The following is a 14,241-nucleotide window of genomic DNA, read 5'->3' as shown; positions in this document are numbered from 1 at the left end:
CACCATCCCGTAAGTCTGACAGAACTGAAACAAGTATTTCCTTTTTTTCTCCCTCACCAAACCTGTGAGCCAGCATTGGCTCTCATCATCTACAAAGTGACAATCAGGCTTAGTTTCTTCATATGGTAACCCAAAACTTCTCACTTTTCTTTGCTGGGAAGAATTTGCGTGAAAATGTAAACAGAGGATGAGGAAGTTCATGATGCCTCATCATGCAGCCTCACACCATGCTTTAACTTAGTGAAACACTGCAAGGATCTTATTTCTAAAAAGAAAAAAGGTAATATGCAGGTATTTTGTGGTTTTTTTGCAGCAGAAGATATAAGCCATTACTAACACAGCTAGGGCTATGCACTCCTTTTTATACTTACCAAGCAAAACCACACATTTCCACTGTCTGTCCATTGTCTGTCTTAATAATTTAAAGTTCTTCAAAGTCCAGCTGTGTTTGTGCATGAGTTTATGTATTAGTACCAGGCTTGGGTTCTCTCTGCCTTGTGGAAATGCAAAGAAACAGCAACATTGGTAAACCATGTGATTGAAATTTATCTACAGGGCATGATGCAGAGGTGCACACAGGTAACTACCACAGCTTCAGTGTTGTCTTCTATTTCTGAACTACTCAGATTGAAGAGCCAGTGTAGTACACGCAGTGCATACATAACATTTGATTAATTGTTGAGAGGATGAGCTACCCAAAACCTGAAAAAAACCACTTCAGCATGGGTCTTCATATGGGCTTCATTACACTGTAGTAAAAATCACACAAATAAATAAATAAATACAGGTTTGTGTGGGTACATATATATATATAGTATGTGTGTGTATATGTGTATATATATAAATACAGTTCTGTAAATGCATTACATAGATTAGTCCTAGTTGTTGCCCAAGTCACCAAACTTAGAATTTCCTTTCAGATGAAAAGTGAATCCCAATCTTTAATTTTTCTTCTCAACCCACTGAATTTTATTATAATTTTTCAGGTACTTTTTGCAAGACTTGGAGCTCGGTTCCAGGATGGATCTTTTGGATGTGCATGCAGTCTTTCCAGCCAGGCTCTTATTTAGCTGAGGAAAGTGAAAAATTGTGATAGGTTGTGCCCTTAGGCTCAGTATCAGTGGAGATGTTCTTTGAACAACCAGCATTAAATTTAATATGGTTGATGATGAGACCTGTTCTGCAAAATTTCTCAAGGCAGTCAGAAATGCATTTTTCTATGTCAGGGATAATACTATTTTTTTGTTGTTGTTGTCATCATCAGATGTATCATAATGACTGTAACACATCTAGGAAAAACAAGGCCTGTTAATTTTTTATAGCTGATAAGTTGTCTTACTTAATCAGTTTGTAGACAGCTGAAGAAAAAGGAAGATATGTTTTTACTACCAATTCAGAACAGACTGCAGTTTCTATTTCTCAGGACATGTCCATGCACTTCATTGATTTGTGATCAGTGGTATGTTTTCTTTTTAAAATTCACAACCTACAATCTGAAACAAAACCCAAATAAATAATTGGATGTCAGTGTAGATGTGCACATATACTCCCCATTTTTCTGCGTGAGAAATGGTAAAAAGAGGGTGGTTTTGTCATGTTTATGCTAAGACTGGGTTAGCATAGTCGGCTGTGATGTGGAAAATTTCTTTTCCTGGGGGATTTCTTCAGGTTTTTCATCCTAGCTGTCCATGTCTTTTGGTTGATATGACAGCACTGGCTGAGAGGAATGGCCCTCACCTAAATGGTAGTGTGTGGAAATAGCAGAGGAACAGGGATGATAAACATCTCGTGGCAGCAGTTATTTTGTCTTTAGTTTCTGGATAGGCAACTTTTTTCCTTCATGCCCTCATGGATTGCTGACAATTTCATCACTCTGCATTTGTCAGCATGAGCTGGAATGTGACAGTGCACACTCAATTCCAGTATAAGCACATTAGTCAGATAAAGTATAGTACCATTGTGCAATATGTGCTTCAGCTAGTCTAAGGGGAACCTCTTGGTCACTTCAGGGAATTATTTGCCCTTCTAGTGTCACTGATTCTTTCCAAACTGCTGAAAAAATGTCATGGCATCAATCCTGACCTTTACAATCTCTTCCCTGGACAACTACTTTCTCCTGAAGTCCATTAGGAGGCAAGGTTTCTTCTTCTGAGATACAACATAAGTTCTGGCTGTGCTGAGTTGTTTTGGCACCTAAATTGATTTATTTTTTTTTAAAGATTCACAGGATAGGCTTTCTAAATCATACAGTTAGATACCCCTTTTCCTAAGTTGCCCTGTGCCTGAGATTTTCTTCCTATATATTTTATCCAGGAATTTGCCATGGCTTGGGGCACAGCCTCAGAAATAGCTTTCTTTGGTCTGCATGTGGATAATCTCCCCAGAGGGAACAGCTGTGTATTGGATATGCCAAAGTGAATGGATTGTGAGAAGTTAGTCCCATGGATTTTCACATGGAAATGGCTAAGAAAAGAAAATTGAGTAGTTGATATCACCACTAGTGGATCATAAGTGCTTTGTGTATTGATTCTGAGTGTATCTTGTGGTATTTTTATTATTGATGATATAGTTGAAAGATATTTTCTGTTTAACTAGTCAGGGTTTTGGTGTACATTCTTTTTGGACTGCTGATTCAGTCATTTCAGCAAAAACATATGCACTTAAGTAAAGTGGAGTTTCTCACATGGAAAAAAAGAGGCTTACTGGAAGTCAAATTTTGATTCTTTTGAATGAACTCTGAATGACTCTTTCTGCAGTCAGGTATAATACCAGGCCCTCATTTGAGGAGTAGGGCACAAGAGTAGGGAAGGGGAGAAGTAAAGGAGATGATGAGGTTGAACTCATGAGATCTGCAGAGTATATTTCAAGCATAATTTTTAAAAAACAGTTTTCAAAATCTAGTGTGTTAATTAAAAGGCATTAAAAACTTAGGAAAAGACTATTATGGGCATTTTTCTGTGTTAGCACAATTATGGATGGGAAGAAATAGTATATACTGCACCTGACAAGAGGCAATATGTAGTTTTCTCTTGTGAAATCATGGGTTTCAGCAGGGTTTTCTTTTCTTAATATTGTTTAGTAGGAGATGCAAAAAATGTATTTTATATTAAATTACTTGCATTCTGAAATATTTAGGTAGAAGAGTGTTCATCAGATCAGAAGACAGGAAGGTGGTTGGTAGGAAATAAGTCCTTGAGCAAGAAAAACCAGAAAGCTGAACAGAAGAGAGGTTCAAATAGAACAGAAGATAGGTTCAAATTCTACCACTGATTTTTGACACTCATTTTAAATACTTATGCTGAAAGCTTGATGTTGGACCCAGGGAAGAAACTGTAATGCAGAACATGTAGACTTGAAATACCATCCAGAGCCTTCTAAAATCACCATAAAATAGAAGATGCTGTACTTCCAGACTGTGGTGTTTCACTGGAGGGTTTTTAACCTGTTTCTCCCTGGGATGTCAGTGAGTACCTTGTGATCTCAGGATATTAGGAGCTAAGTCTCTGAATCTTGTCCTGCATGTTGATTCCTCACTCCTTTCTTGAAAAGAACTGTGACTGTGGCTTGCTTTCCTGTTCAGAGCTTTATTTTTTACAAAGTGACTTTATGAGAGGGATCTCCTGCTTTTTGAGGAATCTCCTCCTCTGCTTGATGGTCTGGTGGTTCATCAGTCTTGGAAGCAGTATGAAATTCTGGTTAATTCTATTATCTGCCTGATGGTTCAAATCCCCATCTGTCACCTCTTCAGCCATCTGGTTATGCAGTCTCTTTTGGAAGCTCTCCATGATTCACAAGGATGCAAGGAGAGCCAAAGTAAGGCAAGTATGTCTTTGTTGTGATTAGGCTCACTTTTCTGGGGGGAGAACCGAGTCCTTCTTTCTGCTTGTTCTTTCAGAACTTACTATTATTTTTAATGGAAATAAGTGAAATGACACAGCCTCCTGTTAAAAAGTTACCCTTTTAATGGGTTTTAAGGGTCCCATTGTTGAATACTTAAAGCTTGCATATTTTGTGTATGGAGTTCAGTTCCTTAAACTCTGACTTTCACTAGGTGGGTGGGAGGAAATCTATATCCTGTTTTGAGATTCAGTCCCTAGTTCTTTGAACTTGTTCAGTGCAGTAAATCTTGTCAGACATGTATCTTGCACTAACCATGCATCTGAGGCAGCAATTACTTGTAACTCTTTAGATATCCTATTTATCACCTATAAAGAAAGATTAATAGAAAGACAAGGAATGTTGACAAAATAAAATATTTATGTGCTTTCTCTAATGTTGTTTGCTCTTGGGGTTCTTACAAATTCTCATCACTTTTGCAGAAATGAAGACAAAGCTTTATGAGCTAGGCCCGTATGATATTCCACTAGTGTGTTGCAACACTTTAAAAATGGTTTTTCCTCTAGTCAGGTAAAGACAGCTGACTGTATGGCATAATGGAAGGGCAGGAGTGACAGGGAAGAGATAAACAAATGGATTACATTTGGTGTGGAGAATTAATGTGCCTCATTCGCACCACGTTTAAATGGAGAGAAAGACCAATTTGTCATTTAGATTGCTTTGTGATTTAGAAGTAGAAAGAATGGAAATGAGATTTAAAAAAAGAAAAACCTGTTAAATGAAAGCAAGAGAAACATGGCACTCTGTAGCCTATTGCAAGGTGGACATATTCAGTGAATTTAATCTTTTTTTTTTCCAAGCGATGAACCATGCATAAGCAGAGTTCCAGATTTTTGTGAATTCTTTTTATTAATGACAGTTACTTGCTGTGAGTTGTTCATAAAGCTGTTTAATTTTAGATTCTAACTATCTAGAAGTACTGTAAGGAATTTATAAACTGGCAAAAGAGAAAATGACCTTTTTTGGACGGAATAGTTTTCCTAAGAAAAAATCAAACAGTAGCGACAGCAATTTTGTGCATCCCTTTGCAATTCTGGGAAATTGGATCCTTTTGTTCCAATTAAGATAACCTAGGATTTCATGCTGGCAGCTAATAATCCCCACAGCCAAAAATCAAATCCAGGGATTCACTTGCTCCAACATTTTTCAGCTCTGCTGTTTCTTCCTGACTAAGCTCCCTTTAGCAACAGTGAAATACAGCAATGAGATGTACCCATCACACAGAGTAAAAATTTTTCTTTGCATAACCATTATGAGTTCATATGTGCTTTCCAGTGAAGGGCAAGATTTTCAATATTTTCTCATAAAAAAAAATATTTCTGGAAGAGGTATTATCTTTCTTGAGCATATTTATATGGAGAAAATATTTTTCTCTTTTATTAAGGAAATCTCTTAAAAGTTCCAAAGTATTTCTCTTGTACTGGTGTTCTTCCATCTCCAGGAATATGGCAGTGTGGTTATTAGGCATCTATGTTAATTTAGTTCAGTTTGCCTATAAATTGCATCTCAGTTGGTGTAGACATGCCACAGTCACAAAGCTGTAGCTCCTCCTAATTTGGTGAGTGATGGCCCTCCATTAGTTCAGATAAGGAGCCTGCTTTTGAGGCACATCTGATCAACCTTAATTTTGCCATGGTTTAGACCACACTGAGAATTAGTCTCAGAGTGTATTCCTGGTCCAATCTAAAATCAGCTTCAAATCAAAGAAACACCCACCAGGATGGGTCTGGCGTAGACACCCCAGGTTTAAGCACTAGCTGCTTGTTTTTCAAGAGATTTGTTACAATTTCACTGTAGTGCTTGTTAGCATGGACATAGCTCCCAGAAGATTAAGGAACAATACAGGTTTGACGTAGTTGCATCATTTACAGCCCTTAAGCTTTATTTTACATCATTATCAGTATGCTCATATACATTATTGGTAGGCCTCCATATACATTTCCATTTTTTAAAGCCTCAGAGGAATTCCCCTACATTTTAAATTTGTTAATGAGGGTAACATTTGACCTGGTGTAATTTCAAGGAAGTCTATAAAAGCTTCTGTAGCTAAACCCTTGGTCTATATGTAATGGCCAAAAAAACTTAACAGTTTTACCAGATACTGACATAGGGAGGGCAATTGCAAATATGGGATCCAGAGAAAGAGTTCTGGTGATGCAGAATTACTGCAAACACTTTCATTCCAGCACTGCTCCTGGTGACAAGGTTCTCAATGTGGCTTGCAGCTGAAGCAGGGACATGCTGAATGATTCTTCTCCTTCATCACTTCCTTTTGGCAGTAGTCATCCATGGAATCAGCTGGGTGGATGCTGTCCCAGAGGAGCACTTGCTGGCAGGGTAGGAGTGGAGCACTAAATCCCACAGGACTCCTGCAGAATAAGTGTGATTTCCACTTCACTACAGAGGCACAGCAATCAGCCTATGTTTTTAATTTCCAAAGGGTCAGGTGGATTAGTGGATGACAGGTTAGGGAAACTGCTGGGTTTCCAGTGAGAATGGAGACTGGCAGCTAATCTCTTTAATGAGAGTAAAACTGTTAACTGCATGTGAAGAAAAAGCTACAAATCTGTTGGAATCTGCCTGTATCTCCTCCAATAAGCAGCTTAGATGCTAACCATCTAGACTGCAGTTTCAATTGCCATGATTTTGCCAGAATAAATAACTGTTGGGAAAACCTGAAAGCTTTCCAAGTGATTTCCTTGCTCCATACTGATTTTAGACCCTTTAAACTGAGATTATGCTTGTCTGTAGGGAAAATGGATTTTTTTTCTATATAGAAGACAAAACTCTTAATTTGATGACAAATGAAGGTCAGGCATCCAAGATAACTCTTGCTGATTTTCTGAAAATCAGCTAAAATCCAATGATCCTAGGAATGCCTGCAAGTTTTAGACTGGTTTCTTAATTCCCTTTCTGCATTTTATCTTTTGCAATGAACAGGACCATGGAAAACATAGGAAAGCAATTAATAGTCATGGAATTTAAGACAGTATGACAACACTAAATTCTGAAGATGCCTCACTTCTGAGTGCTTTCTTTAGCTGCATCTCATCATTTTGATCTGATAAGAAATTCCTTTTGTTATTTATGTGGTGGCAATATGTTTTGTAAGGAACATACAAGAGCTCTGCAACAGTTTTTAAATGAATTATGAAAAATCTTTCACAAGTACTGATGTTTTCAGTTTTAAAATTATGGGGGTTTTTTTCTGAGATATATTTTTCTTCATTTGTTGCATTATATATGTGAACCTGATGCTTAAGAACATCTTCAAAGAATTTTTATGCTTTTTGGTTTTCATCTCATGTATGTGCAGTGTTAGCATTACTTTCTGTGTTTGGTGCATCTGTTTGCTGAAGGTTATAGAAACAAGTTTGTGCTAGAAAAATATGTGCTGGGTAATTAAAATAATGATATATAAACCAAAAACTTGTGCATAAGGATGACAGCACTGTCAGAGTATTGTTTCATAAGGATTCACAGTGAGTTTTATGGAAAGAATTATAGATATTCTGTGATCTCAGTGTGTAGGGATATGTTTGTAGGTGTATGCAAATACACACACAAAATTTTGTATATCTGAATCAGAAGATCATCTAATGGTGTATATATCTCTGGTGTAGACATGATTCATAGAGCAAAAGCTCCTTTGGACACTTGTGCTCATCTTTTCCCTGGAAAAGAAAGGTTCTGTTCCATAGACAGGAATCCCTAAAGCACTAAGCTGTCAAAAAAAAAAAAAAAAAAGTCAAAGATATTTCTCTCTTATAAAGGCCATTTATCTACTGAAGTACTAAAAAGTTGAAAGAAGTTGAGTATGTAAATTCTGTTGGTGTGTCTGAGCAGCTAAAACTGCAGCTATTAACAATGATCAGTGCTGTACTACAACTTGTAAATAAATCAGTACAGATTTAGCAAATTATATATATTTTTCTTCATCATAGAGGGTGGTTTTGGATTTTTTTCCATTCAGGTAATTTCTAAAGTATGCAAACAAATTTTACTCTCAGGGCAAGTTCAGCCAGCTAAATAATGTGATGCATGAAAAGTTCAAACGGTTGTGATCACTGACAACAGGAAGCTAGAATGATAGTTCTCCACCTCCAGCTTGGTTCAGACATGGTTCAGGTATGTCTGTGCTTTGTATCCCTACCTTCATTCTTCTACAGCAAACTTTTCAAAACCATCTTTAACAATTAACTTTCTCTGATTTGTGATAATTATGATGTACATTATAGATGAACACATCAAAGAGCAAAGACACACAGAATTGAGGTTTAATTCTAATGGCTGAGGAAGACAGAGCAAGTTACCTGCTCCAAGTCTTTAAAAGATGTTTGAGCATTTAGCCAACAGTCTTACCACAGGTGCTGGGCACTGAAATTCTTCATACTGTCACTGTGAGTTTAGGTACACAATCATCTTTTAAGCTAATTTCTTCTGGTTAAACATAACAAAGAGTTAAATTGCACCAAAGAGACCGAAGAGCCTTGAAGCTAATGAAAGCCATGTCTTTGGTCATTTTCTCTGGAATTGAATTCCTACTGAAGTTTGTTTTAATTCTCTTTACATATTTCATGGTTATAAAGCTAGAAGAGGCCATTAGGCTATTTAGTTTGAGCAATTGGCATATGACTTATGTACAAGGAAAGCCCAGATAGAATGTATAGTGCATATAGAGCTTTTCTGTAGAAGTATTTCTACTAAGGATTGCTTCTACGCATTTCAAATTTGCAGTGTCACTTTATTTGAAGATCCCAGTGAAAATTTAGGCTTGTATTTTAGCTCTGAAAATAATTTTAAACAATCTTAGCAGTAGTAGAAAAAAAAGCTATTGGGTCCATAGCTTAGTTGTCTAATTTCTAAATAGTTTAAATGCTAAGGCTGTAAAATAAATTATGTATGGCTTGAATTTAAATGAACAAAGAATGCTGGTCTTCCTTTGGGGGATAGCTTTAATTTAAAAAGAGAATTATGTTTTTTATGTAACTCTCAGTTGGGAAGGCATTTGTTAGAAAAATAACTATTCAGTGTTTTGAAAATATAGTTCTGTTTGAGCTAGAGGTTCAGTAAGAAATCACCATATAGGCAATTCCCATCTAAGAACTGAGATACTGATGCACCTAACTCAGCTGGATTAGTAAGGACAAGGCTGTAAATTGAGTTCCTGTAAAATGTGTCTCAGAAAAGGAACATGTGCAAGAAGGAAGTTGTGGGTAATTTGTTCTCCTCTTCACTGCTGTGGGGCATGAAATCCTGTACTAGCACCACTGCAGAAATTGAAACTTGGCGTTTATGGACCAGGCATTCAGAGCTTCATTTATCTGTTGGAATTTTTTGGTCTCTATTTCTCTATGTCCAGCAAAGCAGCTTTGTTCTGATTTCCCATTATCATAGATAGATTTTCTCATGGCTCTGGGCTACACTGTGGAAGAATAGTGGAGCTGCCAGTTTTGATCTGTAGCTCTTTCATGTAGAGACATTGGAATTTCCTGCTCCCCTGCTTATAGGCTTGGCAGCCTCAGAGCTGTGCAGTAGCCAATCTTTCCTGGGATGTCTTTGTCAGGTTGCCTCCTGACATACATCAGGAGCTCCTGCTCTAGAAAGGTCACCCACCTTCCCAGTAGGAAGACAACCTTATCCTGAAGCTCTCCTACCCCAGAGGTGGTGCAGTCACAGTTTTCTCTGTAAAAACATGAGTTATTCCTCAGATGTGTTCGGACACTTCTGCATCTGGGCCATACTAAGTTTCTAAGGCCCAAGTTTTATTTGTGTGACAGCAGGATCTGTGCTGCCATTGCTACTTCTTTATTTTGAAATAGCATTTCTCAGGCTTCAGATTTTTTTTTTTTCTTTCTATTTTTTTTTTTTCCCGCTTGCATGCCAGCTTGTCACTTCAGACACTCATTAGACCTTGGGTGCTTTGTTGTGTTTTTCTAGGCTGGGGATGTGAGGGAATTACTCTTCATTGAGGTGAATCTCCTGGTCTTCAGGTGTTTGGTTAAGCCTTCTGCTCTCTGTAAAGCTTTCTCTGCCTTCAAAGAGATACTTGCCAATAAACCTGACGTTGTTTTTGATGGGTGAATATTTTCCTGATATGATCATGAGATTGTTTGGAAGAGGGGAAAATCAGTGGGACATCTGGATATGTATCACAGAAGAAGCCGTTTAGATGATGATGTTAGAACACTGATCACTTTATGCAAAACCACAAAATGAAAAGCTCTGTATCCCATTATAAGGTAAAACAGTTCTGGGACCAATCTCTGTCTTAGGCTCTGCTTACAGAGAAGTTTTTGTTTTCTCAGATAATGTAGCTGTCTGCCTAAAAGAGACAGTGAGGAATAAAAAAAATGACTATAACTTTTTAATACCTGCCTCCTAAAAAACGTGCATGTATGTACACACTGTGCCATATGCATGACTCCAGAGTACTCAAAACTGTTTTCTGATTTTTTAATTGTGTAACTCCAAAGACATATCCTAGGAAGTTTTTGTGCTTCACATGCTGGATATTTTCAGCTTGGGCTAGATTTCTCTACCTTTGAGGGAATATTGGCATTGCTTACAGACCAAGGACTGTTCTGCTCTGGTATTTGTCTTAAAGGTTTTGCCATGCATAAAAGGGAAAAACTGTTATTTCTATTGATTCACCTTCAGACCACGTAGCAAGTTCAAAGAGAAATAACTAAGTGAAGGAGCTGCTAAATAGCAGAAAGGAGCACGGAGTATGTTCCTGGGCCTCCATCTGAAAGGTCATATACCTGGCATCCTTTGAGTGTCACGCCTGAAGATGAGATAGCCGCGTAAATAAGCCGGTGCCTTTGCACTGCTGGTTGGCAGGTTGGCTCACTCGCTCTTGCTGTCCTTCCTGCCAGGATCTGTCACTGTGAGGGAGATGAGGAGAGCCCCCTGATCACGCCGTGTCGCTGCACGGGCACGCTGCGCTTCGTTCACCAGGCCTGCCTGCACCAGTGGATCAAGAGCTCGGACACGCGCTGCTGCGAGCTCTGCAAGTACGACTTCATCATGGAGACCAAGCTCAAGCCGCTCCGCAAGGTAGGCTGCTCCGGAGTCTAGTTAGCCTCAGGGCTCCAGCAGGGCTGTGCAAATGGCCAGCTCAGTTAAAGAAACACCTGTCCAGAACGGCTTTGTGTTTGCTGCTGGTATTAGTCACGGTGAATTTATTCTTACATATAACCTGGTTAATTTTCAGCAGCGGAGAATTTGACTAAAGACTCGCTTTCTTCACACATGCGGTATAAATGCACAAATAATAGTCTTCTGGTTTAGATTTTCTATCTTCAGCATGTTGTTATGAGTTCATCTGCGTATTTTTAAGCCAGGAAGAAATCTTTTCATGTTTTGCTCTGGAGTAACACAGTCCAGTTCACCCAGCAATTTTTACATGAAGCCCATAACTTCTTGTCCCCTCTTGTACCCATGTGGAGACAGCAGTTATGAAGTAACACAGTCAATTTAGCTGCATCTGTTGTAGCTGTGACACTCATGGGCAAATTAATCACTTCTGCTTTAAAATTAGTTAATGGAATTTAAACGGCAGGGTGACTTTGCATCCTGAATGTCAAATGTGTGTTATCTGCATTCATCTGTTTTCTAAGATAAATCAATAAAGTGCTACACAGATTGTCAGTGTAGGGAAGGTGAATAGTTTATTAAACATATGTGGGTTCTGTTTTCTATGGAGTGGGTAATTTCTCTTCAAATTTTTATTTTAAAATGCTCTTATCCTTCTGGAGTCTTGTTGAATCTTTGAAGTTTGAGTCTATCTGGAGCTGGGCAAGTTTTGATTTAAAATGAATTTCTACATGAAAGACATGTAGCAACTATTGCTTTGGACTAACATATGCCTATATAATAGTGTTCTAAAGGCAAAAGGCATTTTGTTTTTGTTGGCCTTACACAGGTAGCAGTAGTTCAGAGAAGGGAGAATCAATGGAATTTCTTTACACTTCCCATTCAGAGGAATTTTCAATTAAGTCTATGGTAATAAACCACCTCTAAAGAGAGAATTTGGGCTAATTTGGAAAGCAAACTTATGGTAGGGAAAGACAAAGTTCTCAAGTGCCAGGTAGATCTGACCCTGTACACTAGAAATTGAAACAGAAGAAAAGATGGCTAAAAACTTAAATATATTTGACTTTGGTTTTGGTAGTTGCAGATAAATTTTAACTAATGTGACAGGATGAGATAATTGTATAAAAAACCCCTGCCTGTTGCATATCTTTGGGGGTTTTTTCAGTTGATTTGTTTCTATTTTCAAACCAAATTGCTTTAGCATCTAAAGCTAAACAAGTACTAGCATCTAACATCTAACAAGTACTCTCACAACAGTTACTTTTCTCAACAGAATATGGAGATATTGGTGTTTTTAACAAAAGCCTTTCCCTGGTTTTGTTAAATAATATAGCATCTTTTGTGAAAGGGAAACAAAATTTATAGCAACCAAGGAGAAAAGGAGTGAAAAATGTGCATAATTTGGTATCAGAAGTAGGCACTTTGTGTGTGGTCAGTGCCACATCTCCTCCCCCTTTTAGAGTGATAATATAATTCCTACAAGTCTGCAATTTCTTAATTGAGTGATTGCCACCTTACTCAGCATATCATTGGTTCTCAGGTATGGTTTAGTTTTCTGACATAGAAAAGATTCACCTCTTCTTTCAGGCAGGACATTTTTGTTTCTGCTCCAAGCACTACTCCAAAGTGGTTTATCTGCCTGGCACTCTGTGCTGGCAACATTCCTCCCTTCAAATGCAGTGCTAACAAATATTTGTTTGTGTAGAATGGACCCAGCACCTAACTATAAATCCTTTCTTGTAAGTCGCACCCATTTCAGAAACCAAAGCTCCCAAAGATTTCAAAGTTTAAATTAGTTGTCCTTTGGCATTTACAGCATTCAATTGTGACACCCTTCACATCTTACATTTGATTAAACATGTGATCCTTACTAAGTGTGAGCTCTATCATCACCATCATTCATAAATTTGTGAAGCACTAAACAGTTTATGAGAAGCTGTTTTGCAAACCAAGTATTTTGACAGCTGTGGCAAAGCCAAGGTAAGGGAGGAAAAAGTGATCATGAGACCTGCCATATGAGTAGAGCTGAATTTCCACCCAAACATCCTTTATGAAAATCACTGAAACTGTTTTGTTTAGGATTTTTTTTTGTCAGAACTTAGATATTTTGCAGAAGTGGAAAGTCCCAATGAAACACTCTCAAATTTCTTGGCAGCTTCTATGAAGCCCAAAATCTCAGTTTTGGGGCATTCCTTGGAGTCCATGTTTTCAAAAGACTGGCACAAAGGGTGCTGACCAATTTACTGTGGGACAGGCAGCTCCTAACACCAAAGCTCTCCACAATCCTGTCTCCTTGATGCAGGATCTGAAAAACACTACTGGCTCTGGGATTTCCAGACTTTGAAAGTTTTGGGTTTTGCTAAAGCTTTGTTCTGCACTAGACCTCAAGAGCCTTCAGTCCCCTAAGTCTGGGCTGTCAGCAGTGAATCAAAATTTCCGAACTTCTGAAATCCTCTTGGCATGATGGCAGGGACATTATGTATCTGAAAACAACACAATTCTTGTCAGCTTTGTTGGATGCCAACTGGAACAGCAAAATTGACTCAAAAGAAGTTATTAATTTTGCTAACAAGCCTTGAGGAATTCTGAAAACAGATTTCTTTTCCATGCTTCCTAAACAGAAGATCATATATTTTGTTTCAAGAAAGGAGTGCCTATTCAATTCCATAAGAAACTAATTTATTAAAAAAACAAAAGAAATTCTTTCCTCTAAGGTGAGTTTCTGTCCAGCTCCAGATGATGCAATTTCTGTGCCCATTAGACCTGGATTTGAAATGACATTCTACAAGTGAAAGGGTGACATCTCTTTACCAGTTCTGATTTTTTGGTTTTTAATCTCTCTCATCACTTATTATACAACATTCTAAAATTTGGTTCCTGACTGTGCATTGTTTCATTATGATGAATTTTGTCTTAATGTCTTTGCAAAATTCCTGCTGCTGGTCTCCTGAAGGGAAAAAAATTACAGACTACCAAACTTAATTACAGCAATCTATAGTTTTGCATTTTGCAGAATAACAAAAGCATGATTTAAATATAAAACAAACTATTTAATTCAAAAATGAATTACCGTCTTTATTTATGCCTCAGCCCTTCATGCACCTTCAATGTTTCCTAACAGATTTTCTATCGAAGTCTAAGGTTTTATAACACAATCATTTTGGAATATCATGCTGTATCTGTTAGCACCCATAAGTGACAACGTAGAACATACAAAGTTAACATAAATTAAGATAATCACTATTA

The 14,241-nt window shown here is 37.8% G+C and overlaps 1 protein-coding gene across 3 annotated transcripts in view; it reads left to right on the top strand.

Annotated features, from left to right (window-relative positions):
• Positions 1–14,241, top strand: part of MARCHF1 (membrane associated ring-CH-type finger 1) — an 88,128-nt gene that overhangs the window by 54,647 nt on the left and 19,240 nt on the right. For all 3 annotated transcript variants that reach the window (XM_059844478.1, XM_059844477.1, XM_059844479.1), the window contains one exon: positions 10,776–10,956. In XM_059844478.1, coding sequence (XP_059700461.1) covers positions 10,776–10,956 — 181 coding nt within the window. The remainder of the gene's footprint in view (positions 1–10,775; positions 10,957–14,241) is intronic.

This window comes from Haemorhous mexicanus, chromosome 4 (assembly GCF_027477595.1).
Source record: "Haemorhous mexicanus isolate bHaeMex1 chromosome 4, bHaeMex1.pri, whole genome shotgun sequence".
NCBI classification, from domain to species: Eukaryota; Metazoa; Chordata; class Aves; order Passeriformes; family Fringillidae; genus Haemorhous; species Haemorhous mexicanus.
This window is presented reverse-complemented; position numbering and strand designations above follow the sequence as displayed.